Below are 26,563 nucleotides of genomic sequence, written 5' to 3' on the forward strand. Positions count from 1 at the left end.
ACAGTTTTATTCACTAGTAAAATCAGACATTTGTCATTATCAGATTATATTCAACAATATAAAGGCTAGAGTAGTTATACTGACACTGTAAACATTTATTTTCATGCACAACTCTGTTCGCTATAAAAAAAATAAAAAATCAAATGCTTGTCGTAATCATAACTCTAAAATGAGATATGATCATTTAAATGAAGTGCACACTTGCGGTTTTAAGTGCTAAGTGCTTCATACTTCGCGCGCAGCTCCCAAACGATCACTCTGTGCCACAAACTGAATATTATTTAAAACTGTAATACCTGTTACTTACGACATCTGCAAGTTCTGTTCACTAAAGTAGGCGCGTGCGTGTCAATTATTAAGTTGAGCGTGCTCTCACGGTCAGCAGCTCACATCACGTTAGTTTCCCAGCTGCGAAAACATCATTATATGAAAACAAAAATGACATTTGCAGGTGAATTATAACTTATAAATACAGTATGTGACACTTTTAACATCATTTGGAGGTGTCCATGTCACTGAGCAACATTATGTGAAACAATGAAAAGACTCGTGCAGCCGCCTTTTCTTCTCTCCTTAACTTGAAAATATGATTGACAGAATCGTTGAAATGCTGGAAGATAGTCAAGGTGGTCGAATCGAGATCGCAATCTTTTTACCATTAATTGTGCGGCTCTAATCCCTAATCATAACTCCTGTACAGCAGTCCCACAAATTTCTGACACTCGGTGACACTGGAATACCCTGTCAGAAAAGTCTACTGGCTGTCAATGAGCTTTTTACAGTGTCTGCTATAATGTTAATGCTGTTGTTGTGTGTTTACATTGATGAGTATGGCCACTGTGTTAAATGCACAGTACTGTTACGATCTTATTGCCACATTAGATCATTATGATAACATAAACCTTTAGTGATTTCCTGAAGATAAATACCCAAAAATAACAACTGAAATAAGTACAGCAGTCGCGATCGTCTGATCTCATATGAAGCAAAAAATAGCGAGGACATATGATGACGTGTGCAGGTACTGTAGTGCTGTCCCAATTCTTAGGGGTAAAATTTGAAGCCCTTCAACTTAACCCTCAGTTGTAAGGGCCAAGGGGAAGGGGTAGGGGTACAAAAATAGAATTGGGATTGGGCCTTAATATTTAATCCACATAAATTTGTTAAAAGTGTTAAGTTAACTTAATTTGTGTTGTGACAACATGAAAGTATTGTGTGGAACCCTGCTCAAATATGGTGATCAGTTCATAATAAGTTGAAGCACATTGTCAGATTTTGCTGTATTTGGCTTAACCCTTCTTGGGTGGCTCACCAATGTATAGATAACTCTAATACATAAAATAAGTAAGCTGACCAAAGTTCTTATGAGGAGAAGACTTTATTAAAGACAATTAATTGGACAGTTCATCAGCAGTGATGTTAACTTGTCTATCTTCAAGTAACTTAAACCAAAGTACAGTCTGTGAGACACTAATTTATAACAAAGCATGAAACCCCCCTGGAGATTACCCAACTGCTTTGGTTGGGTCACATCTCTTGAGTTCCTGTAGGTCATTTGGTTGCATATGAAACAAGCCAATACAATCGATCAACATACAGAATTATTGTGCCTTCTTGCAGCCCGATAGCAACTCTCACAACCTGGTACTGGGCTGTGACCCCTGATCTACACTACAAAACAGCTGGCAAAATCTTCAGCCCTCTTCAGTTGAGGTTAAATTTTCAGGTGTTCAAAGGGTTTCATTATCAGTAACTTAATATGTATTCAAGAGTTCACACTTGTTTGGCATGCTATCCCGGAAGAGACCTAAGCTCAAAAGATCCTCGAGCCCTAAGCTCCCTCCCGTTAGCAGGACGAGAGTGGAGTGTGAGCTCAGGTAGATCTTGATGAACTCCTCAGACTTCTTTCTATTCTAATGACAGATATAGGGTCGGCTAAAGGGAGATATAAGGCTTACTAAGAGCTCGACTATGGTGCCAATTTAATGTCCAGTTTACTTAGGTTGTGTATTTTTGGACTGTGGGAGAAAACCAGGGAACCCAGGGGAAACCCACGCGAGCACAGGGAGAATGAGCAAACTCTAACATTCTTACTGTGAGGCAACAGTGCTAACCACTGGCTAATCATTGGCTGCCGTGTTGCTCAATCTAGAAAGGAGGGGGAGTAAGGGTGGGAGGGGGATTCTTCAAGACGAAGATAACTGAGTTAAGAGGACAATCATAAGCATGTGATCCTCTTGCAAGTAGTTTATAAATAAACTTCACTTGAATGAACAGCCAAACTACGTGAAAAGCTGCCGTTTTGAATATACCTGTGTTTGTGTGGACAAGGCCTCAATGTTGAGGACTCTACTCCCCATTGTGAAGCTTTAGGTGAGCGCTGAGGCTTCTTTTACACTTAAAGCCCTTTCCACACTCACTGCATTTAAAACGATCCTTTTCTGAGTGAGTCTCCATGTGTTGCTTAATGGAGTCTTTGCGTGTGAGACTCTTTCCACATTGATCACATGTAAACAATATGGTTCCAGTGTGACCATTCATGTGGTTCTTGAGGCTAGTTTTGGTTGTGAAACTCTTTCCACACTGAGCACATGTAAACGGCTTCTCTCCAGTGTGAGTTCTCATGTGGTGTTTGAGTGTGCTTTTAAGTGCAAAACTTTTACCACACTCTGTGCATGTGTAAGGTTTCTCTCCAGTGTGAATCCTCATGTGGTGTTTGAGTGTGCTTTTATGTGGAAAACTTCTACCACACTCTGTGCATGTGTAAGGTTTCTCTCCAGTGTGAATCCTCATGTGGATGTAAAGGTCTTGTTTTTTACCTAAACTCTTTCCACACTGTTCGCAGGTGTAAGGTTTCTCCCTAGTGTGAGCTCTCATGTGAGCAATCAGGGTCAGCTTTTTACTGAAACTCTTTCCACACTGTTTACAGCTGAAAGACTTCTCTCCAGTATGAGTTCTCATGTGTTCTGCAAAGTGTCCAGCATGATAAAAGCTTTTCCCACACTTTTGGCATGTGTACGGCCTCTCTCCAGTGTGAATTCTCATGTGGATTTTAAAGTTTTGTATTTGACTAAAACTCTTTCCACACTGTTTGCAGGTGTAAGGTTTCTCCCCTGTGTGAACCCTCATGTGAACATCAAGGTTTGGCTTTTGACAGAAACTCTTTCCACACTGTTTACAGCTGAAAGGCTTCTCCCCAGTGTGAATTCTCATGTGTGCTGCAAAGTTTCCAGCATGATAAAAGCTTTTTCCACACTTTTGGCATGTGAACTTCCTCTCTCCAGTGTGAGTTCTCATGTGGGCTTTAAAGCCTTGTATTTGACCAAAACTCTTTCCACACTGTTCGCAGGTGAAAGGTTGCTCCCTAGTGTGAACTCTCATGTGAACATCAAGGTTTGACTTTTGACTGAAACTCTTTCTACACTGTTTGCAGCTGAAATTACACCCAAATTTGGATTTCCGAAGTCTTCTGTGTGATGAAGTCTTTTTAGTCAGTGTGGGTTTTTCATCAATCATTATTTCTTGGGGTTTCTCAAACTGCTGTTTCTCATCCATTTCATTCTGTCCATGAGTCTCTTCTTTCAGCACCATCAGATCTAAAAAAAAAAATAAAATAAAAATTTGCTTTAGTATAAAGGCTCAAAGCGACAAGCAAGAAATGGATGTTTTCACCCAAATATTAAAATGACCTTACCATTTACTCTCCATAATGTTGTTTTAAACTTTCCTTTATTGTGGAACACAGTAAGCCAGTAGCGTTTTTTTTTTATATATATATTTTCTTTTGTGTTTAACATGATCAAGAAACTCAAAAAGGTTTAAAACCACACGAGGAAGAATAAATGGTGAGGCTATTTTCATTTCTGCATCAACTATCCCTTTAAAAGGTTCCTACAATTACCCATTTTTTACAAGATGTAAAATAAGTCTTTGGTGTTCCCTGAAAGTGTCTGAGGTTTCAGCTCAAAATCAGATCGTATACCTTGTAGAATATTTAATTTTGGGGGTCAGAGGAAAACCAAGCTCTTTTTGTGCCTGTGGCTTTAAATGCACATAACCAAATGCACTCGCTCTAGATTACTCATGTTTTTTCCTCAATTGAGACAAATCCTGCATGTCCATAGCAAGTATGCATAATTCACGCTTATATTTGCAAGTTTGCATTATTGTATAAAACTTATGCAAATTCTTAATGCCACATTTGCTTTAAACAGGAGTGATGAGGATACGGCAAGATGACATGCTTTGTTACTTGTTTTCATTTATTTGCACTTTTGTCTTTGTTTTCTTGTCTTTGTGTATGCCCTGAGGCTTGGCTGAAGACCTACTTGTTGACATTGTATATACCTGACAAGATGCAGAAATGCCATCTAAAAAGGTTACTTGTGGTTTGTCCAATCAGGGACAGTGACAACGTAATTATACAAATAATAATGATAACCCAGGGTTTACAAATGTGAACTGTCTGTTAATGAACACCCAGGATTATTTTTTAACCCCAGGTATAGCATGAGCAGTGTGGAAGGTGACTACAGATAACCCAGAATTTATCCAGGTATAGAATGACCCAGGGTTAATTGAAGTGTGAAAAGCCCTAAGAATACTCCGCATCAGCTCTCAGGATAAACAGAGTACAATGACAAACAGTGACAATTGTCAATCACGTCATGATGACCTGGGGCCTGTTTCAGTAAGGAGGTTCAACCAACTATGAGTTTAAACTTGAACTCTGAGTTGATTTACCGAGAGATTAAATACTCAGAGTTTTCGGTTTGAGAAAAACATTTGAGCTACAAAAGTCTTTCAGTCAAGAGCAGTAAGGGGTTTTCTCTTCTTTTGTTGTTTGATTAATGCTAAAAACAGTCGGCAGCAGGAATATTGTGCGCTGTCACTTTAAGAATAGTGCGGCTCTGATATGGTTTCTCTTTCAAGTGTCTTTTGATTCTCAACTTGTTTGTATATTATACTAACAAGGGTTAATATGACTAATCACTAAACACTACACAAATTTGCATGTACTTGATCATTAAAGCGCTCACATTAAGATGGCATTAGATGTATGTTTTCTGCTTGTCTCCGAGCCTGTCCAAGGCTAAGCGCGGCGCACACACAGAGCATGTGCACTTACGCACTTTTAAAAATAGGAATGATGCGCGTCCCGTGCTGCAAAAGTTACATTACAGCACATGCTTTTAGTCATTTTCATGTGGAACTGAGCTTTGCAGAGCAACAAGTGTGTACAACTGGAAAGGGAGCGGTATATGATGGAATAATCGTTTATCTCGATTAATGGATTTTCATAATCATTAGAAGCCAAAATCGAAATTGAAACCAGATTTTCGATTAATTGCACAGCCCTATCAAGTGGTAGAGGTTGATATGACATTTAGAATGTAAGCAGGACTAAAAAATCTTTTTAGAACTAGTAATAATCCCATTAATCTAGTTACAGTACATGTCCGTCGAAGGTTAGTGAATTTAAGCAAATTATTCATTAAGAAAGGACAAGCCATTCTGCTATGTGACTTTGTTCTTTGTGTTACTGAAATGTAGGCAATAGCTATGATTTCATCTAAAAATGTGAATTGAATTTATGCGCAAAACTGGGATGTCACATAAAAAATGTGCGAATAAAGCTGCGTTTCCATCCAATGAATCAAAGAGAACAAAATCATCACTTCCTGATTAACAGGCCCCAAATATGAACAGTAAAAACAGAATTTCCTGCAGTAGAAGAAGCTACATGAATCTTTTCTTTAAATGACAGCTCAGAGGTCAATGCTGGCACACAATGAACACGTGTTGGCGTTTGAAGCAATGAGACGCAGAGAACAGACACTCTCGACATGCTCTAGACGCTCTGGAGGTCATTAATAATATAATAACATGAATACTGAAACGGTTCAGGTGTTTTAGAATGACCAAAACAACATTTCAGATGTTTATAATGTTCTCAGCCTGCTGGTTTGTGCATTCACACACATTTTCATCATCATATGATCTCTTATACCAAACCTTTTTAAACACACATACTGGAATTTGTTCAGTAAAAGTGCTTGCAAGGTTTACGAGAGTTTATCTTCTCTTATCGAATAAAAAGTTTGTCCTACTCAGTTATGCGCATGTTTCTTTATGCTTATATTTCAAAAGTTATGTGCATCATGACGTTTCCATCAACCAATTTTTTATGCTTATAGCCTACCCAAAATGCACATAAAATTAGGTGGCTGAATATGTAAGGCTAATTGAGAAATACCACTTTATCTTTTATCTCTTTCAGAGGCTCTCTTGCTCTGCAAACAAGTGTGTTCATGACTATACATACAAAGAAAAACAATAAAATTAGAAAATATGACTTTGCTACATCAAGCAGCATTAGGCATGGGTCAGTATAAGATTCTGACAGTATGATAACCTTGAATAAAAAATATCACAGTTTTATGGTACTGTGATTACTCCTCTAAAATATATTCTTTTAAATGTCTCTGTAAAAAAAAAAAACAAAAAAAAAAACTTTTTCCTCTTTGAACACAAAAAACATTTTCTTTTGAGAAACTTTTAAAGTATTTTGGAGCAGTAAACATGTCAGGCTGAATCACTCAATTGAATCATTGACTTCTGCTGTCTTCATTTGTTTCATAAACAGAGATTTCTTTACAATTTAAAATGGCATCTTTGGAGATACTGTTGTCCTGAAAATCTTAAAACAAAATGTAAAAAAAAAACCTTACATGTAGCGATGAACGGTACAGAAGAAAATATTGGTGGTTTTAAACCTCGGCTTTTTTCAAACTGCGTTATACCTTGAAAACGTTTATCGTCCCATGCCTCAGCAGCACAACACTGTTTTTAGGATCTAAAATTAATTCTTTAATAAAAGTCAAGAGCAAAAAGATTCAAATGGCGGCACCTGCTGGTAAATGAAGAATATGGTCAATACTGACGAACTTTACACTCAAATCTCTGCATATTATCAGCATGCTGTAATCCATTTCTTAAGCAGCAAAAGTCATTTTTAGACTAGTTTGTTGGCCAGTTGTAGTCAGCGCAATGTTTAACGTTATTGTTCCACAATAGTTTGTTCATTTAGTCTCACGTCGCCCTGCAGCAACATCATATAGTTTAGATTACTGTACAATGTTTTATAATAATTATTTATTTTATTGTCCACTTCATTCAGCATATTTAATATCAGGGGCATCCATTTTTTTTTTTTTTTTTTATACTTTAAACCAGAGTTTCTGCAGGTTTCACCAAGTTAAATGTAAGACTTTTAAAGACATTTTTAAGACCATTATGACAATTTTAGACTCATAAAGGGCTAAAGGCTAAGGGATTTTTCAAATAGCCCAGATGGAAAAGATTTTAATTTGCCCCATTTAAAAAATATGATAATTTAATACATTTAATAATACAATGATAAATTAATTAAAAATATATACTGATGAAAAAAGTTAATTTGGATCAATGTGACATATGCAAATGGAGAGCACTAAGCCAACACCATTACCGTTAAAGCAGATATCTTCTATGAGAATACTGTAGGTCAAATATCTTCAGCTCAGTTTAAGTTTTTTTTTTTATTATTAGTTGTTTTTATTTATTTTATATAGCGCTGATGCTCAAGGACACTTTACAAACAGTAGGAGAACAAGAAAAGCAAGAACCTTAAGAAGGTAGAGAAAATGGGAGACTAATAATAAATAAAATAATGACAAAAGACACGAGAACAAGTAACAAGAGAGAAACTCATTCCTGTCTTTCAATAGTTATGTTTCCATCCACCTATTTTTATGCACATAAAAAAAACGGTTTATGAAAACACCATGATGCAAAAAAAAAAACAAAACAAAAAAAAAACGTATGCACATAACTGAGTTGGATAAACGTTTTATTCAATAAGAAAAGATCAAAAATCACGATGGAAAACACGATACAAACTCCAGTATGTGCATTAAAAAGGTCATGTGATTTTGTTATAAGAGATCATGTGATGATAAAAATGTGTATTAATGGACAAACCAGCCGGCTCAGTACATTATAAAACATCTGAACTCTTGTTTTGGTCATTCTTAAACACCTTACAGTTTAAGTATTAGTGTTATTATATTATTCATGACCTCCAGAATTAAGAGCATCTTCGCGTCTGACACCTTTAAACGCCACCGCGCGTTCACTGCGTTTCAGGATCACCCTCTGAGGCGCAAGTCATTTATTAGATGAAGAAAAGATTAGCCGCATTTCCACTGTTGGGCATGTGCAAGCCAGGGCTTTTATCGGGCAGGGCAGGGCCGGGCCAATCGCAAGGGAGGGTTGAGCAGTGAGGCAGAAATCATGTCGCGTTTCCACTGTCGGGCTAGTACCTCGCAGCGTGTCATGCAAACCCCGCCCCCAGAACTTCCCCCGAATCAAACGTCACACAACCCGCCCACTTCAGCGGGAATCAGGCAGATAATGCATGCATGACAGATAAAAAGGTAGCCTAGTTTCTGCTTTCACTCACCCATAACATGCTCTGTTTACATGATTTGATTAATATTATCGTATCCATATACTTTATAAATAATATTTCAAACCTCCTCCGGTGTTTATTGTTTTAGAAAATATCTAAAATCTTTTTTTCAGACAGGCCTTTGTAAAATGAAAGTTTAATATGGGTTTAAATGGTTTGATTTATGTACTGTTCTGTTATTATAGCTAGATTTTATTTGTTTTATATTGGTTTATTCATTTTATGTGATTTTATTATATGCGACATTTGTAATTATTTAAATTATTTCAATATATCTTAGGCTATTTTATTAGGATATGACTATTGTTTTTGAGTCTACAAAAATGGACACGAAATTTGTAAAGTTTAATGTCTTTCTGTTGTATTTATGTTGTGTATTATCTTTAAAATAAATAAAAACAGAAGCCGCTCGCAGCATCAACAGAGCTGTGAAGAAAGCGCTCTTTTTCTCGGTCTCACATTCACATCCAGGCATCTAAACATGCACAAACACCTTTTAAACTTGACAAAAACTCTCAAAAACCTTTACTGTCTGTTGTGTCTTTAATAAGGTGTAAAGATTATTATGCGTTATTGAAACATCAAGGAGGATGCAGCAAAGTCACTTATAAATGAAAACTTTATATTTTATGCAACAGCCTTACATTTAAAAGGGAAACATAAGGGCGATCATACGCAAAAAGACCCCAGACTAAAAGGCTAGTTGCTTTCTTTCCCTTATTTTTTTATTTGGTTATTTGTTTGGTGCATGTACTCGTGTGCGATCGGAAAACTAGTGTCTGCCTTTCCTTTCACTCCGCCCCAGCTAGCCCTCTTTGGCCCAAGGTATTCGGCGGGCTGAAATTGGCCGGCCGCTGGCCCCGAGAAAGCCCCGCTTTGGCCCCGGAAGTGATAGTGGAAACGTGACTGGCCTTGGCTTGCTCACTTTAGGCATGATAGTGGAAACGCAGCTATTGATGCAGCTTCTCTTTTCGCAGCAAATTCCATTTTCATTGTTGATATTTGGCGCCAGTTAATCAGGAAGTGATGATTTTGTTCGCTTTGACTCTTTGTCGTTGTATTTGCACTGTCTGTATTTTGCACTGTTGTTGTATTTAAACTGTCTGTATTTTGTACTGTCTGGGGCCAGCACCTAAGCTTTTCACTCATCATAGCACACGTGCTGCTGATGATGTGACAATAAAAGTGATTTGATTTCATTTGAATGGAAAAATCCAGTTTTGAGCATAAAGTTAATTTGCATTTTTGGATGGAAACATAGCTCATGAGTGCTTATGTGCATTTAGGAGAACTACACTGCAAATTTTAGATAGTAGATTTAACTACCTTGGAGTTAAAATTAACACTCCCTCAGAGTTTATATGGGAACCACTATAAGTGTTAAAAATAACACTTTTGAAAGTGTTAACATTGTCTACACCAAGAGAGTGTTAATTAACAAACTCTTATTGTGTAAAATATCTGTTAAATTTCCGAAAAAATACCAGCAGCTGTAGTTGCCAGAATCTTTCTGTGAAAAACATGGAAGTTCTTTATAACTGTATAAATTTACAAAAATTAACCATATTTCATGAACTAACAAATTATTTATTTTACAAAATTATAGCTTAGTGCACAAAAATGTAAAGTCTATAGATGCAATAATGTTTTCATGTGTGATTGCAATTAGCAAACAGATTTTGACTGCATTAGTAACTACAGAGTTACCTTTAAACAAAAGAAGATGCAGCATAACATCAAATACTCTCAGTTCATCTTGGACTTGAACAGAGACGCTATTATCCTCCACAATGGTGACACAAAAACCGTTTTGCTGTTTTTCTTTCTTTTTATTTCATTTTTAGATTTTACGTAAAAATACCAGCAGCTGTGGTTGCCAGTAATCTGCTGTTTTTAACAGTCATAAATTCAGTTTACAGAATATTTCTGTTAAAAGCACATTCAACAGTATTTTTTATTGATCTCACATTGCAAATTTTAGATTTGGTAGATTTAACTACCTTAGAGTTAAAATTAACACTCCCTCAGTGTTTATATGGGAACCACTATAAGTGTTAAAATAACATTTTTGAAAGTGTTAAAATTTTTAACACCCAGAGTGTTAATTAGCAAACTCTTATTGTGTAAAATATCTGTTAAATGTATGTCAAAATACTGGCAGCAGTGGTTGCCAGTAATCTGCTGTTTTCAACATTTTACATTCGTAAATTCAGTTTCCAGAATATTTCTGTTAAAAATACATCCCATAGTCTGTATTTTTCATTCTAACACACGTAAGCCTTAAATTCCACAGCAAAATCCTAACTAGTGTCCTCACTACAGAGGGCTGGACACACAGACAGTGATGAAGTTAATGAGACAATTATGTGTCTAATTAAAGGAGGATTGAAAATTGTTGATGAACAACTGTTAACAAGCAGAATCACTGAAGGACAGAAAAACACAAGCCAAAACCAAAGATGAAATCAACTGAGAAAAAAAACTCTAAATAAAATAATAATCAATAAAAATAAAACAAATTACACAATAAAAAATGTTATTTTTCAACATCTTTAAAAAAAACTCATCAAATTAAACAACTTATCATGGAACTTCACCTATTACTGACCTTTGATTTTATTTCTGTCATGTGAACAAAAGCTCTTAATAAAATTTCCGTTGTTCATTTGAAGTCACCATGATGGAGGACAGAGTCTGCTTTAGTTGGGGTCTTCAACTTCTTGCTATAAATGTCTTTTATTTTGGCTGCTATAGATAGTGTTAATTACACTATTTATACATATAGCATGGAAAGCCAAAAGAAAATTAGAGTGTCAGTCTGAAGAGATTATTTGTGATAACATAGCCATCCTTTCCTGCTTGTTTACTAATTCAATATCATATTAGTTATGTGTGAGAAATAAATAATATACATAAATGAAACCACTAAAGCTCCAATAAAATAAAAACAATATTTACAATGAGAATGTTTGATCTATGGCAGAACTCAAAAACACCCAGACATCAATAATTAGTCTTTGATTCTCAATGATGGTGACAAACAAAAAAATAAAAATCAAGTTAAAAAAAAACACTCTACTGAAACATTACCCCCCAAAAACAACACAAAATACAGGAAAAGAAAGAGATTGTAAGAACAAAAAGCTGCATAATTTATTCATGCTGCAATGCATGCTGGGAGCTTTGTACTATGCTGGCACCCAGCATGCATTGCGGCATGAACTATGCGGCTTTTTTTTTAGCAACCACGGTTGAGGTTCATATCCTGATTCTTGATGCCTGTGTGTCATAAAGAGCAAGCTGGAGCTTGAATGTTTAGTGCATGACAGGTTAATTATTAATTGCATCCTAATTGTTTGTTGAATTTTCTATGAAGAGCAGCAGACTGCCAGAAGTATTGTCCCATGCAGTTTTAATACAACTATATTTGCATATCTTTATGAATCAACTTAATAAAAACCAGAAATTAAATCTATAACAATTAAGCATAAACAGTATAGTTTCTCTTGACCTTTCTTGCTATAGCTAATGAGTTTTAGAAACACAGTTATAGCAGTCATAGAAACATTAGGATATAAGCATGAAGCTTCAAGAGCTCAAATAAGCAGCCTCTGATCTCTATGATGGTGAGGTCAAATGAAATATTTTAATAAAAAAATATAAACCTCTGTTCATTGTCAAATATTCTTACAGAAATGAAGTCAAACTGTAATCAGTGAAGCTGCTTATGCTATTATTTAATGGAGTTGTTTAATCCTCTGTTTTAATTCAGTTGGTTTGGTGTGAGGCTGTGTCTGTAGTTTTATTTCTTCCTTCAATTTCTTATTCCTTCAGTGATTGTGCTTGTTAACAGCAGGTGTTCAACAGCAGGTGTCTGAATTCACTTATTTGTGGTCATCCCTTCTGTCTAGTGGACTAAACTAATTGACCAATTTAAGGGCCAGGTGAATGAGGGTGTATGTTGAGATTTCAGACACTCTGATTAGTTTCTCAAATACAAGGGTTTTCTACAAAGGTAGATACATGTTACTCTGTGTGACAAGGAGGCAAATCAGCTTCTAATGCCAATCTAACTCTAGAATTTTAACACTTTACTCTGAATTACCTCAACACTTGAAATTTAACACCAATGAATTTGCTGTGTAGGCAGCACACTCAGGGCTGCAAGATGGATTTAATTGAATATTCTTACTATTAAAATATATCTGAATGAGGATTAAATGACCGAGTTGGTCTTTGAGAATGAAAACCAACCTGTTTGTTCCTGCAGATCTTCCTGTTTGACTGTGAATGTTTCTTCAATCTTCACATCTTCACTCTCCACTTTAATAAACGCCATCTTTATAACAGTGTGGAGATCAGTCGCTTCAGCAGGAGTTTTTCCTCTGCGTTTGGACAGTTTATCCTGTTTAAAATAAACAAAAAAAAAATTAACAGAAATGAAATAACTTCTCCTTAACACTTACTTCAACAGTTTCTTTATATAAGAGTAATTAACAAAAAATAAATCAGGAAAGTCTGAGCAAGAAACAATAGCCACAAATGACCTGATTAAAACTAGTAACATTACTTCATTTCGTATATATAGTGATGTATACTTAGAATGGAATGACATTATACTGTTTAATAAATTAAACCTTCAATAAGGAAACTTATTACACACATCTCTGTAACTTTTTTTAAACTTTATTCTTTATGTATGTTCTTAATCGTTTTGTTTGTTTTATTTAGCTTATTGTATGCTTAAAGCAATGTGTAGCACTTTTTTGCACTAGACAAATTTCCTCTCAGGGACAAAAAGGTTATCATATCTTTATTCAAACAATACCCAGACAGCACACATTCGTTGGGCCGACGTCGTGCCGATTTTCAAAATTCCATCGGCGCGATGTCGCTCAGGGAGCGTTTGCTAATTGGCAAAATGTCGCCGCGACGTCGGCAAAGGATCGGAAACGCTGTCCGGCCGATGTTAGGACGACGCAACCGGAAATACCGGCCGCTCCGCGGAGGCGCTGTTTTCAGGCGTTTTGCTTATACTTATGGACCACTAGCTGCAGCAGCTGTTTATTTATAATAAACACGACACACCACTCTCAATAACAGTTGAAGATTTATTAATATTTTCACAAACATACAAATAGATTAACATACTTTTATCACACATAACCATGTTTTACCACGTTTAAAACAAAACCAACAAGTTGTACTATAACCATGGCTGAACTACTGTGCATTTAAGATTTAAAATACAAAGTCCATTGCAGCATTTACATTAAGACCATAGGAATATTTACAAGTACTTCAAAACATGTACACTAAGAGTGACTATAGTTTACTATAGTAAAACCACAAATAACTTGTGTAAGCACATGTTATAATGCTTATAATTTCTTAAATAGTGTTAAAGAAAATGCATGTTTCCAAGACTATAATTTTAAAATACAAGATAATACCAGTCATGTGTTCAGTATCCAAAAGACTTTCTTCAGGGAGTTACAATAATAAAAGAGGACACAAACACAAAATAAATACCAAGCAAACAATATTTACAGTAGTAAAAAAAATCATACAAATTAAAATAATTTGATAAAATCTTATTAAAGTCTGTAGTCAATTTTTTTTTTACAATTTTTTTATAAATGGCATTCAACAATTTGCAATCTCCTCTGAACTAATAACACATCAATAATATAAAATAACAATACTTTCTCAGAGATAACCAGTTTTTTTTAGCAAACTCTAATGCACAACACAAAACAGATTTTGTCATATATATATATAAAATCCCTTAATTTCTGTTTAACGGAAATATTTTTTAACACATTTCTAATCACAATAGTTTTAATAACTCATTTCTAATAACTGAGTAAATAATATTTGACTAGATATTCTTCAAGACACTTCTATACAGCTTAAAGTGACATTTAAAGGCTTAACTAGGTTAATTAGCTTAACTAGGCAGGTTTGGGTAATTAGCCAAGTTATTGTATATCGATGGTTTGTTCTGTAGACAGTCAAAAAAAATTGCTTGAAGGGGCAAATAATATTGACCTTAAAATGTTTTTTAAAAATTCAAAACTGTTTTTATTCTAGCCGAAATAAAAGAAATAAGACTTTCTCCAGAAGAAAACGTAACATTTTCTTGCTCTGACCTATATATATATATATATATATATATATATATATATATATATATATATATATATATATATATATATATATATATAAAACTGGTTGTAAATTGTGTACAATATTCCAAGAAATCAGACAAAATTAAAAGAAATAACCTGTCATTTAGTTTTGTTTTATTCTTGTGGAATGTTGCTTACACATAAAAGGGGATATATAGGTGGAATAAAAAGTGTGTCGCCATCCTCTAAATTGTTCTTGTATGTTGTCTTCATCTTTAGTCTTCACAAGTGAGGCTGGCCCAAACCGGGACTGCAGTAGCCAAATCTAATCCTTGTAGTGGGAACCCTTAAATAAAGCAAGAAACCAAAAGAAGAAACATTAGCATTGCAGCAGTTCATATTACCACAAATATATATTATTTGTTTCATGACATATAACTGGAGTATGTGTTATGCAAGTGCCTAGCTAAAATGTGTAATTTAATTTAAACTTAAAGAGTGTGTCTGAGCACTAATTTTCAGAAAAGCCATTTGAAAGTTAAATTCCTTGTGAAATCATAATGAATGTTTTTTTTGGTTTTTAGTATCATTGTGTTAGTATAAATGTGTATCTAAATATATGTCTAATCTTCAGATACCACATTACATGCAAATTAAACTAAGTTTCGTCAACTAAAATGTCACACTGTACACCACATTTAATATATCATAGCTAGGGCCAGGAGGAATCTGCAGATGTTTTTTGCTATTTCTGCTGAAAATTATGGTGGAAGTCTGCGGATTTCTGCGGAATTATTTTGGGAGTATCATAACTAAAACCTTAATATATGAAATAAAAAATATATAATATATTTTTAAGTTTTATTTAATGTTTAAAATGCAAATCCAATTAGATTCACTTTATTTGGTAAATAAAGCAAGTTTTCCATATAACATATCTAGTAAGACAGAAAATATTACTGTACAAACTGCATTGTACATAAATCAGATGAACATTTTCACATTAGTCAATAATATTACTGAAATTAATTAAAAAACTGAATTAATATAGATTTACACACATTTACTCAAGTAAATAAACAGAATTAATGATAGGCTAAACATCTGCGGAGTTCTGCGAAAAATCCGGGTGAGCCTAATCATAGCTTTATTTCTGCTACAAAAAGGTTTTTCAGCAAACAACTTCTATTATATGCAGGCTATAGAGGAGGATATATAAAAAAATTATATATTCAACTCTCTAATTAAATGCACCTGATGCAGCTAATCAAGTCTTTTAGGCTTATTTGAAAACTTAAATGACGTGTTGGACCACAGTTGGACAACGCTCAGTGAGAATACTTTTTTGCACAAATTCTTTTTGTTCTAAAGAAACATGTCTGATTGTTAGCAATCATCAAAGAGCAAACTTTTTTTTCAAATAAATACTATGCTCTTAAAAATAAACTTGTCATACATCAAGAATACTAAAAATATGTTTATTTAAATTGTTTTATATTTAAAAAAACAGCTTGAGGAGAGAATCAGTACATTGGAATACTATTTTTTTCAGAAGGATCATGTGACACTATTAATTATATACATTGTATTAAATTCACAGTATTACTGCTTAACTGTATTAACTAAATAAAGCTGACACTATCAGAAGAGAATTTACCATACCAACCTAAAAGCTATGAAACAGTAGTGTATGTTTAAAATGTTACTTACTAGTCCTATTGTACTTTGGAGAGGTTTTCTGACAGGAGGATCCCTTCAACTCAGCAGAATTCTCAGCAGACCATCAGCGTACACCAATCTAAGAATAAAATAAGCAATTTGTTAAAAACCAAAAATATATATATTTTATATTTCCAGGTTTATAGGAAAGAAGAAAGCTAAAGCAGATTTAAAATGTAGAAATTGACAATTGACAATTTAATGGCACAACATACCCCACACTAAGCACGCTCAAATGGTTAATTTACATAAATGACAACTGCTGCTCATTATACCAATATTAACTGTTGAAGATTCATTCATTCATTTTCTTTTGGGCTTAGTCCCTTTATTAATCTGAGGTCGCCACAGCGGAATGAAAGGCCAACTTATCCAGCATATGTTTTACGCAGTGGATGCCCTTCCAGCTGCAACCAATCCACACTCATTCACACACACTTATACACTATGGTCAATTTTAGCATACCCAATTCACTTATGTCTTTGGACTTTGGAAAACCGAAGCACCCGGAGGAAACCCACGCCAACACGGACCCAGCCGAAGCTCGAAGCAGCGACCTTCTTGCTGTGAGGCAAACGTGCTACCCTCTGCGCCACCGTGCTGCCCTGTTAAGGAATCAGATTAATATAAATGAATTGACATGTTTATTTAGTGTCTGACACATTAAATATTGCATTTTTAAATATTGTTTCATTTTAAGATTTATTTCAGAAATAACTATAGAACCTGGATATATCGTCACATTTTCATGCACAACAGCATTTCCAAGAACATAGAAAAACAGAATATAGGCCAACTGAAAAAAAAATAAAAAAAAACTGACTGAATGCTTTAAGTAACTGGCTAGGAATGGGCAGGTATAAGATAATATAAAAATATCACAGTTTCACAGTATTGTGATTACTGCGCTGAAATGTGTTTTTTTTTTTATCTCTGTGTAAAAAACAGCTACTTTTTCCCCATTGAACACAATATGTTTTATTTTAAGAAACATTTAAAATATTTTGTATCAGTAAACATGCCAGGCTAAATAATAATTTAATAAAATAGTACTATCTTCATTAAAACACTGAAAACACTGACTCAAAAACAGATTTCTTGTGAAGGCATAATAAGCTATTTGTTTTTCAGATGTTTGCTGAATCGTGAGCTGACCAGTAGCTTTTGATGTGGAGGGTCTTTTGCTGCTGTAGATAATGTTGGACTTTTTTTAAAGTCTTTGATAACGTGCTATAAACCATATACAATGCATCCGGAAAGTATTGATAGCGCTTTACTTTTTCCACATTTTTAATGTTTCAGTCTTATTTCAAAATGGATTAAATTCATTAATTTCCTCAAAATTCTACACACAATCCCCATAATGTGTGTTGACCCGATTTTAGTTAATCATTTACAAGTCAATATTGCCTATATGGTTTGTAATTTTTAAAAAAATTAACATGTAAAATTGCTGTTAAATGCAATGCCATCAAACATTTTAGACACACCAGTGCAAAAAGCTAGTCTAGAGCACTTGGAATGCTGGTGTAGTTCTAGTTAAATTCAGTTCAGTTAAAGCTGTATATGCAGCCGGTCTCAAGTATAGGATTTAGTATTTAACTAATTTTAACAACTAAACATTTACGAGTCTGTATTAGCCAGCTCATGCACTACAATGTAACATACTGTATATTGCCACCTTGATACTTAAGCTTTCTTTAAAATATTTTGTGTTCAACCGATTAATTTATTCTTTCATTTAATTTTTTCAGTGCAATAGTATAGCTTACACTGGTGTATTTGTATGGACCCCCCAAAATAGCGGAGGCCACTTTCTGGCCACCCAAGTATAAACTTCTAGCCTAGCCACTGTGAACTACCTGTCTGTCCTGCTCCAGAACTCTTTGTCGGCTGCTTGTATGTCTGGATACAGCTGCACAAGTCTTTTAACACTGACAAATACAGCCTCTGCACATCCTCACAACCAGGAGAACAGAATGATCAGGAGGACCTGAAAAATATAACCAACTGAAATCAGTTGAAATGTATTTTGTCTTGTGATGATGGCACAAAAATAAATTATTTTTCACAAAGGATTTGCAGTTACCTATGAAACGGTCTATAATGAATGATCTTTTTGATCCTGTTTCCTTCATGTCATTCACTCAGAGATGGTTTGGACATTTGATTGTATCTAAACTGTAATGAATTTAAGTTACAAAAACATTATACAAATTGTTAATTATTGAACAAGTCTGCAACCAAACTAGTCAAGTTAATAATACTAATCTCAACTCAACTATGATTCGTTGTCTTGTTTCTGCTGCCCAGACGGTCACACCTGCTTATAAAAAAAGGAAAAAGTATGGTATTTTTACAACAATGAAACTGCAAACAACTTAACTATAAGGGGGTAAGCAGTGAGCATCTTTTATTATAAGCAATTTACTGAATACTTTGTCACTGGTATTACCTAAAAACCAAACGTCCCAAGTTTGGCTCATAGGTGTCCACACATCTGCCCAGTAGCTTGAGGTAATACTGAAGACACTGATCAGCTGGTCCAACTGAGTTTGGAGTTGAACTGCAATCAGGCATCCAATACTGCAAAAAAAAAGAGAAACTCACTTTGGGTTAACAAATAATGTAATCCCACACATTTCAAGTAATTGTGCAGTTAATTCTCTTAAAATGAATGAATGAATTCTCTTATTGAATTTTCTGAGAGCTTATGAATATATTTTGTCTTCCCAAAATAGCATGTACTGAAACACAAAATTATATAAATATAATTTAATAAGAGCGTGACGTGGTGGCACAATAGGTAGTGCTGTCGCCTTACAGCAAGGATGCTGACTCGAGCCGCAGCTGGATCAGCAGGCATTTCTGTGTGTAGTTTGCAAATTCTCTCTGCGTTTGCATGGGTTTTCTCTGGGTGCTCCGGTTTTGCCTACAAGTCCAAAGACATGGGGTACAGGTGAATTGGGTAGGCTAAATTGTCTGTAGTGTATAAGTGAGAACAAGCGTATATGGTTGTTTCCCAGTGATGGCTTGCAGCTGGAAGGGCATCCACTGCGCAAAACATATGCTGGATAAGTTGACAGTTCATTCCGCTGTGGTTACCCCAGATTAATAAAGGGACTAAGCAGAAAAGAAAATGAATGAATGAATGAATGAATTTAATAAGAGTTAAACTGATCTGTTAACATGTCTGTCAGGAGCTGATCTACCTGTTGTCAAACTGATGAAAATGTTTTCTCAATTTACTTTAACATTTTTGTGTTTGTTTATGTTTTTATAACTTGCAGCCATTGTTAAATTTAAAAGTATTTTAAACATGCATGGACATCTAAATGCATATAGGGCACATATCACAAAACATTATGAAATATTTCCAGATAAATCAATTTTGAATTAAAATGTATATTAATCTCCAGACTTGCATCTCCCTGATCTTTTTAAAAGAACGGCCCCTCGTTTGCTCATCACTGTTTGACAAGTGTCTGGCAGTCAGTCAAAAATATACTTACATATAAAGATGTTCATCAGCTACACGGCACTTAGGTTAAACTTAGACCTCCTTTTCAGTTGATGTGGAAAACAAAAGCAAAAGAAAGAAAAAACAAAACGACTGAATACAAGTTGCATATCATGCCTGTACAAATCAAAAATTATTCATTTAGGGCTTAAATTGACTTGTTTGAGGATGAGTTAAGGTGTAAGGGATGGGTGAACAGTGTAAATATACATGTAATTCATAGCTATGATGTAAAGCTAAATTTTCAGCATCATTACTCAAGTCTTCAGTGTCACTTGATCTTTCAGAAATCTTTTTTTAAGATGTTGATTTAGTGCTTGAGGTTGAACTAATATAATGGTGATTATCAAATGGTGCTGATTTGCTGCTCAAGAAACATTTCGGATTGCTATCAATGCTAAAAACAGATGTGATGACAAATAATTTAGTGTAAACTTTTTTCTAAGATTTAATAAATCAATTAATCATAAAAAATTAAACAAAATGAAAATCACAAATATTACTTCATTAGCAGCAAATCTATATATTTACTAAGTTCTGAAGAATCATGTGATGTGAAATTTAATACCACTCACATGTTTCAATGTCAAAACTTTCTTAAAACAACTGCAATAAAGACAAGTAACAGATGCATAATATATAGACATGTAACATGTGCATAATGATGTGCAATGGAAATTCATATGAATTAATCATATGCTTAAAGTTATCTGTCTTTCCTGTATCTCTGTGGTCAGCTCCCTTCAGAAATTTAGGAATCTTGAGTTATATTTTCTGTAGCAGGAGGTTATTCTCTCACTCCTGAAACCACAGAACACTTTTTTACTTAACATTTAGTTTAAGATACCATGAAATATCAAAACACGATTGAACTTTTGATTCACGGTCCTTTACAGTAACGTTACAATGCGTATTTTAGACTACATATGGAGTGCATTCAATAAAACATTGACAAAACCTCTCATCTACACATAAAGAATAAATAAAAGCCAAAACTTTAACAAACAAGTTTAACAAGAACTAACATTAAGTAAGTTAACGTAATATTACCCCGACGCTAACGTTACCAGTGCTAATATGCTAACGGACTTTTACGAAGACTTACCACTCTTATATAACATAATATTCAACTGAATATTCATCAATTGCCAATAATAAATGTGTGAGGAACAGTTTTATGTAGTATTTGCTTTGTTTTAGGGACTAAACTTACCTGAAAACAGTCAAAACGGCAGCTCGAGAGAAGTCGTGTTGTGTCTTTTAGGTGGTGTCGTGTTGTAGCTTCGTTTCCCATAGCAACATCCTCTCCGCTCCAGTGTTGGAAGCAAGACGCGCGCGCGCACATTAAAGTCTTGCAGTATTACATTTATAAACATGATCACTCCATAGACAATTTAAATAATAACCTTGTATTTTAAATCTTGAATTTAAAATGTATTTAGCAGTTTTATATACGCTATTATCTTTAAGACGAGCTTTATAGCCTACTAAACTGTTACAAAACAAACACTTTATTTGTGCATTCACTGTCAAAAATAAATAACCAATAAATATAAATGCAAGTATATATAAAACAAAGATGTCACTCTGTAAAAAGGTGTTTATTTTAATTAAACAGCCGAAATGCAGAACATACTTGATTTTTACACTGGGAAAAATGTATTAGAAAAAGCCACAATAAAAAAAAGCAAACGGCAGTTAACACCAGAAAAAAACAACGTTTTCATTATTAAAGCATAACAATAAAACTTTTTATATTTTAATGAATTGAAATCATGTGTTGTAGGCATTTTGGTCAGTTTTACTGCATTCCCAGCAAACATGACAGTGTGGGCCCACTGTGGGTAAGTGTGGGTTTACTGTGGGACAGTGTGGGCAAGACAATCCCACAGAAAAACACATGTGGGCCCCATGTGGGGTAGCCCATGCAGGCCCTTAAAATATTTTCCCCTTTGGGACCCACATGGGTTTTTCTGTGGGCAAGCCCACAGTGGGTTTGCCCACAGAAAAACCCATGTGGGCCCCAATGGGTCAGCCCATGTGGGGCCCAATGGATTTTGCCCTTTGGGGCCCCAATGTTGGTTTTCTGTGGGCAATCCCACAGTGGGCTTGCCCACAGAAAAACACATGTGGGCCCCATATGGGTCAGCCTATTTGGGACCCTATGGATTTTACCCTTTGGGGCCCAATGTGGGTTTTCTGTGGGCAATCCCACAGTGGGCTTGCCCACAGAAAAACCCATGTGGGCCCCATATAGGTCAGCCCAAGCGGGGCCCAATGGATTTTCCCTTTGTGGCCCCAACTTGTATTTCGTGGGTAAATTTAAGTTAAATTTTATATTTAGCTTGTATATAAAAATTACAATAAATCATTTTCATTTTGGTCAAAATAGTGTGAAGGACAAAAACTGCCTTGCTGCTGAGAGAAAATCATCTAGAAATTATAGTTTTATATATAATCTTGATCACATATGATCACAGTGTTGACCCCTTTGTGGGTAAGTGTGGGTTTACTGTGGGACAGTGTGGGCAGGACAATCCAACAGAAAAACACATGTGGCTCCCATGTGGGGTAGCCAATTGAGCCACCCAAAATGTTTGTCCACTTTTTTAGACAATTTTGACACCAAAAGTGTTTAAAAAAAGTGTCCTTAAGTGAAAAAAAATAAATAAAAATCATAACTGGAGCAATTATTTTCTTGGGGAAAGTGTGACACCCTGAATGGTTAGTCACACGTTTATATGTATGTTTTTTTCTTATAAGTATTTATAATAAAATCTGCTTCTCTTTGTTAATTTTCTTCATGATTCATCTAAAGCTGTATTTAAATATCATGAGTGGAGAGTGGGTGGGACCGGGATGGTTTGTTTACAGGGTTGCTATGGTAACGGTGAACCGCAAGAGTGTCATTACTAGAGCGCCTTGATTTTGAACAACAACGCAGCCGTCTCATCTTTTAGGTGGGTAAATCCTATCACAAAATCGATGAAATGTTAAGATAACATGTTACTCAAGTGTGTTTACAAGTTTAGTGAGGTAACGTGCAGTTAAAGAGTTAATTAGTGGTGAAGATTGTATCTGTTTGCTGACATTGTATGAAAACGGCAGTTAGCGGCTGGTTGTGTTATATGATAACTGCAAAGTTAACTAAAGGGCTCCACCACGCTGAAATCCTCTGTAAACGTTATGTTTTTGTATTCAAGTTGTTAAAAACGATAATAATATCACTTTTGATTGTATAAATACACTTGGTTTAAGACGAGGGTTACAACGACTGTAACAGATTTGTTTACGTTTGGATTACACAGAGCTGTCCCAGAGATGCAGAGCAGATGTACGATACTGTGCTGACACCCCACTAGCCTAGCAACTGCTAGAAGGGCTCTGACCAGATAAAAAGGTCATTAGGGGCATGCTGATCTGCAAAGCATTTAAAGGTAGAGTATGTAATGTTTCTATATTATAACCCTCTGTAAGTTAAAAAGGAAATCTGAAGAAAAAATTACTAATCATGTACAGTAAGAACAGTAACTTAGAAACAGTTAAGTAAGTAACATTTATTTGTCCACAAATTTTTAAAGACTGAAACACTTTTCATTATCCTGGAATCTTTTTACAACCCCAGGGGCTTTGTAACAACTACAAATAATAATATAGGTTTTTAACTTTATTTATAATGTTGGTCAATTTGTCTAATTTTAAAGCCTGCCAAGCACATCTTTTTAACAGTTTTTAACAGTTTTTACAGTTTAACAGAGTATTAAAAATTTAGAAACAGAAACAACCCTTAAAAGAAAATCTAATCTCAGATTCAATAGATGTGATATACGTTATGTATTAACTACTAGTATAATTGTAAGTGTACTACTTGAAAATTACACAATGACATTTTTCATTTGTACGGCAAGTGAACTCCTGAGTAGTATACTTTTATAATACTTGTTGTAAATACTTAGTTTATGTACTCTATTCTTTGCTCAGAACTTGACTATTGCACTTAACCATTACAACTGCACACACAGTAATAGATACACACACACACACACACACACACACACACACACACACACACACACACACACACACTTCCTTGAGGTACAAAGTGAGTACACTTTCACCAAACCACTATAGTTTTATTCTGCTGTATACTGAATATACTCTATTCCTTCCTAATTGTAGTTTAAAATGAATATATTAATAGTATACTTGAGAATAAATTTTTTTTTGTAAGAGTACATGGACCCTTTTCACAAAAAGGTTATGATGTGTTTAATGGTGATCAGCATCTTAAATCTTTAGTTCTTTGTACACTTCTAAAGCTATACTTTGTAATGTCAACTGTGCGTCAAAATACAAAAAAAAAAAAAAGATTGCTTATGTCAGGTGTTTCTAATGCAGTGCCTATGGGCAGGACAGTAAATTTGATGTTGTTCTCTCCTCTGGTTGCCATTATCAGTCTCACACAATTATTATTATTATTTTTTTTTTGCTTTTTCTGAAAGTATTGATAACACCATCACTGAGTTTTCCTTTGGTTATTGGAGCAAAATAAAATGCAAACATTTTGTTGTATTCTGCCATAAGTATGATTACTTCTGCTACTAAACAACCCAGAATTGTGAAAAGGGTCCATAGAACGTAAATAACACATTGATTTTAACATTTGTATTTCAATTGTTTTATTTCCCAGACGCTGTAACAAAAATCAGCAAAGGAACAGCTTCCCAAGTAGAAGCAACAATAAAGTCATGGTTAAGAAAGTCAAGAGACAGAGATGGTGGGCGCCAAGGAAGGGCCAAAACTCAGAAGGGACTTACTTTTAATTAATTTTTTGGAGTTAAAAAATTGCGTTTTCTTTTGTGTGTTTATTCACGTTTGATTTTGTATAAAATATAATTCTGTTTCAATATCATACAGTTGTTCATTTTTTGTTATTAAACTCTGTAAATAAATATTTACTAACATGACCCAGTTTATTGTCAAGTAAAACTGTTCTGAAAATGCATTGTATAATGGTTTTCTGTATGTACAAAGTAGAACCAGACTCAGTGGCTCAGACAGGATCATTGCGAGCCGCCCACTGTGGGCCCAATGGTGTGGGCTGACTGTGGGACCCACACTGTGGGGCACTTGTAGGGCCCCTTTGGGACAGCCCAAAAGTGTGGGCCGACTGTGGGCTATCCCACACTAATCAGAGCGGGTTATCCCACAGTCAGCCCACACTTTTGGGCTGTCTCAGTGGGCCCACACATGCCCCACACTTCATGCAACTGTGGGCCCAGATACCGGGGTGAAATGTGGGGCACGTGTGGGACCCACACTGTGGGGCAGGTGTGGGGCCCCTTTGGGACAGCCCAAAAGTGTGGGCTGACTGTGGGATAACCCACTCTGATTAGTGTGGGATAGCCCACAGTCGGCCCACACTTTTGGGCTGTCCCAAAGGGGCCCCATACCTGCCCCACAGTGTGGGTCCCACACGTGCCCCACATTTCACGCCGGTATCTGGGCCCACAGTGTGCTGCCCACATGGGCCCCTTATGGGCCCCAAAGTAGCATGTTTGCTGGGTTAATGTAGGCTATTTAAAGCTGGACCGACCGACGCAGTTCACATGATGCATGTCGCGTTTGTCTAATTTATTATGCACGCAAAAACTTACTTGTAAACCAAATATGTTGCCGGATTCTTTCATGGGCATGAGAGATAAAGTGCTTATGAAGTGCTTCGTCGGCCTCTGGTCGTTAACCGACGCAGAGCCGACGTTTGTTGAGCTGGAACAATAGAACACACGACCGAACGATCATGCGTATGTTTGGCCGACCATATACCGATGTTAGAATTAAAGGGTATGTGTGCTGTCTGGGTTTTGTTTAAACGGTTGTATTTCTTTATCCATAGCTTTAACTCATTCACTTGCATTCAACTGATGTTGCCACCTCTTTGTATGTTTGAATAGGGAAACATTAAATTCTCCAAAACTGCCTGTTCCAACCTATATATGTAATAGGTTGAAACTTAACTAGGTTAACTTAGGTTGAAACTGGGCTACAGTCCATTTGTCAGGATAAAAACAATATTCATAACCAAATAAACAAACAAACAAAAAAGTAAATAAAAAGTTGTAATGAAGCTTTTAAAAATGACTGAAGAACTTTAATTCAACGTTGAACAGTGCATCCACGCATGTTTAGATTTTACATTTTATAATGTTAGCATTCAGATATTATTTAAGAGTAAATTCAGAATGTGCAACTCACCTTTCCAGTCTTCAATGAATATGTGGGATGAGAAATGGCCTCAGTGGGTTTTTCTTTGTAGGTTGTTGTTGGTAATAATCCCAATGTAGGAATCAACAATCGTAGTTTGTCATACAAAGTTGATCTCTTTACTTAGCAAAATAAGCCAATGACGTTTCTGTTAGGAACCCAGAATATAAAGATACAACCCTGCTGAGCTACAGGATCTGGAATGTGATTGGATAAGACTCAATTGGCCCCCATTAATGCTGGTATAAAGATGCAAATGAGCAGTGGGGAGCAGTGAAGACTCAAGACACATTACAGTGGGGGATGGGAAGTTCAGAAGCTTTACAAACCATAGTTTTACAGAGAAATAATGATGTATTGGGAAAATAAGTTGACTTTAGCCATCTTCATTTGATTTGTTGCTGTTGTTTTATAGG

General features: G+C 35.3%; 3 protein-coding genes across 3 annotated transcripts in view; 1 reads left to right on the forward strand and 2 right to left on the reverse strand.

Moving 5' to 3' along the window:
* Positions 1-26,563, forward strand: part of zgc:113135 — a 1,020,739-nt gene that overhangs the window by 440,451 nt on the left and 553,725 nt on the right. The gene's annotated exons all lie outside the window — the stretch shown is intronic.
* Positions 1-26,563, reverse strand: part of LOC101886882 (gastrula zinc finger protein XlCGF57.1-like) — a 513,813-nt gene that overhangs the window by 243,545 nt on the left and 243,705 nt on the right. The gene's annotated exons all lie outside the window — the stretch shown is intronic.
* Positions 1,363-26,288, reverse strand: LOC101882171 (uncharacterized). Its single transcript, XM_088650353.1, has 9 exons — positions 25,446-26,288; positions 21,097-21,687; positions 19,188-20,684; positions 18,819-18,949; positions 18,226-18,356; positions 16,354-16,441; positions 14,842-14,989; positions 12,767-12,917; positions 1,363-3,596 (listed from the first exon to the last, which is right to left on the reverse strand). The coding sequence occupies exons 7-9, from the start codon at positions 14,914-14,916 to the stop codon at positions 2,350-2,352; spliced, it is 1,473 nt and encodes a 490-aa protein (XP_088506479.1). The 5' UTR covers positions 14,917-14,989; positions 16,354-16,441; positions 18,226-18,356; positions 18,819-18,949; positions 19,188-20,684; positions 21,097-21,687; positions 25,446-26,288; the 3' UTR covers positions 1,363-2,349.

The sequence above is a fragment of the Danio rerio genome, chromosome 4 (assembly GCF_052040795.2).
Source record: "Danio rerio strain M-AB ecotype USA chromosome 4, GRCz13ab, whole genome shotgun sequence".
Taxonomy (NCBI): Eukaryota; Metazoa; Chordata; class Actinopteri; order Cypriniformes; family Danionidae; genus Danio; species Danio rerio.

Excerpts from the sequence above, each read along its gene's own strand:
- LOC101882171 (XM_088650353.1), bottom strand. The coding sequence starts at position 14,916 with ATGAAGACAACATACAAGAACAATTTAGAGGATGGCGACACACTTTTT. Across the intron at positions 12,918-14,841 it reads CTATATATCCCCTTTTATGT|GATAAACTGTCCAAACGCAG; the intron begins GTAAGCAACATT and ends TATTTTAAACAG. Across the intron at positions 3,597-12,766 it reads AGATCTGCAGGAACAAACAG|ATCTGATGGTGCTGAAAGAA; the intron begins GTTGGTTTTCAT and ends TTTTTTTTTTAG.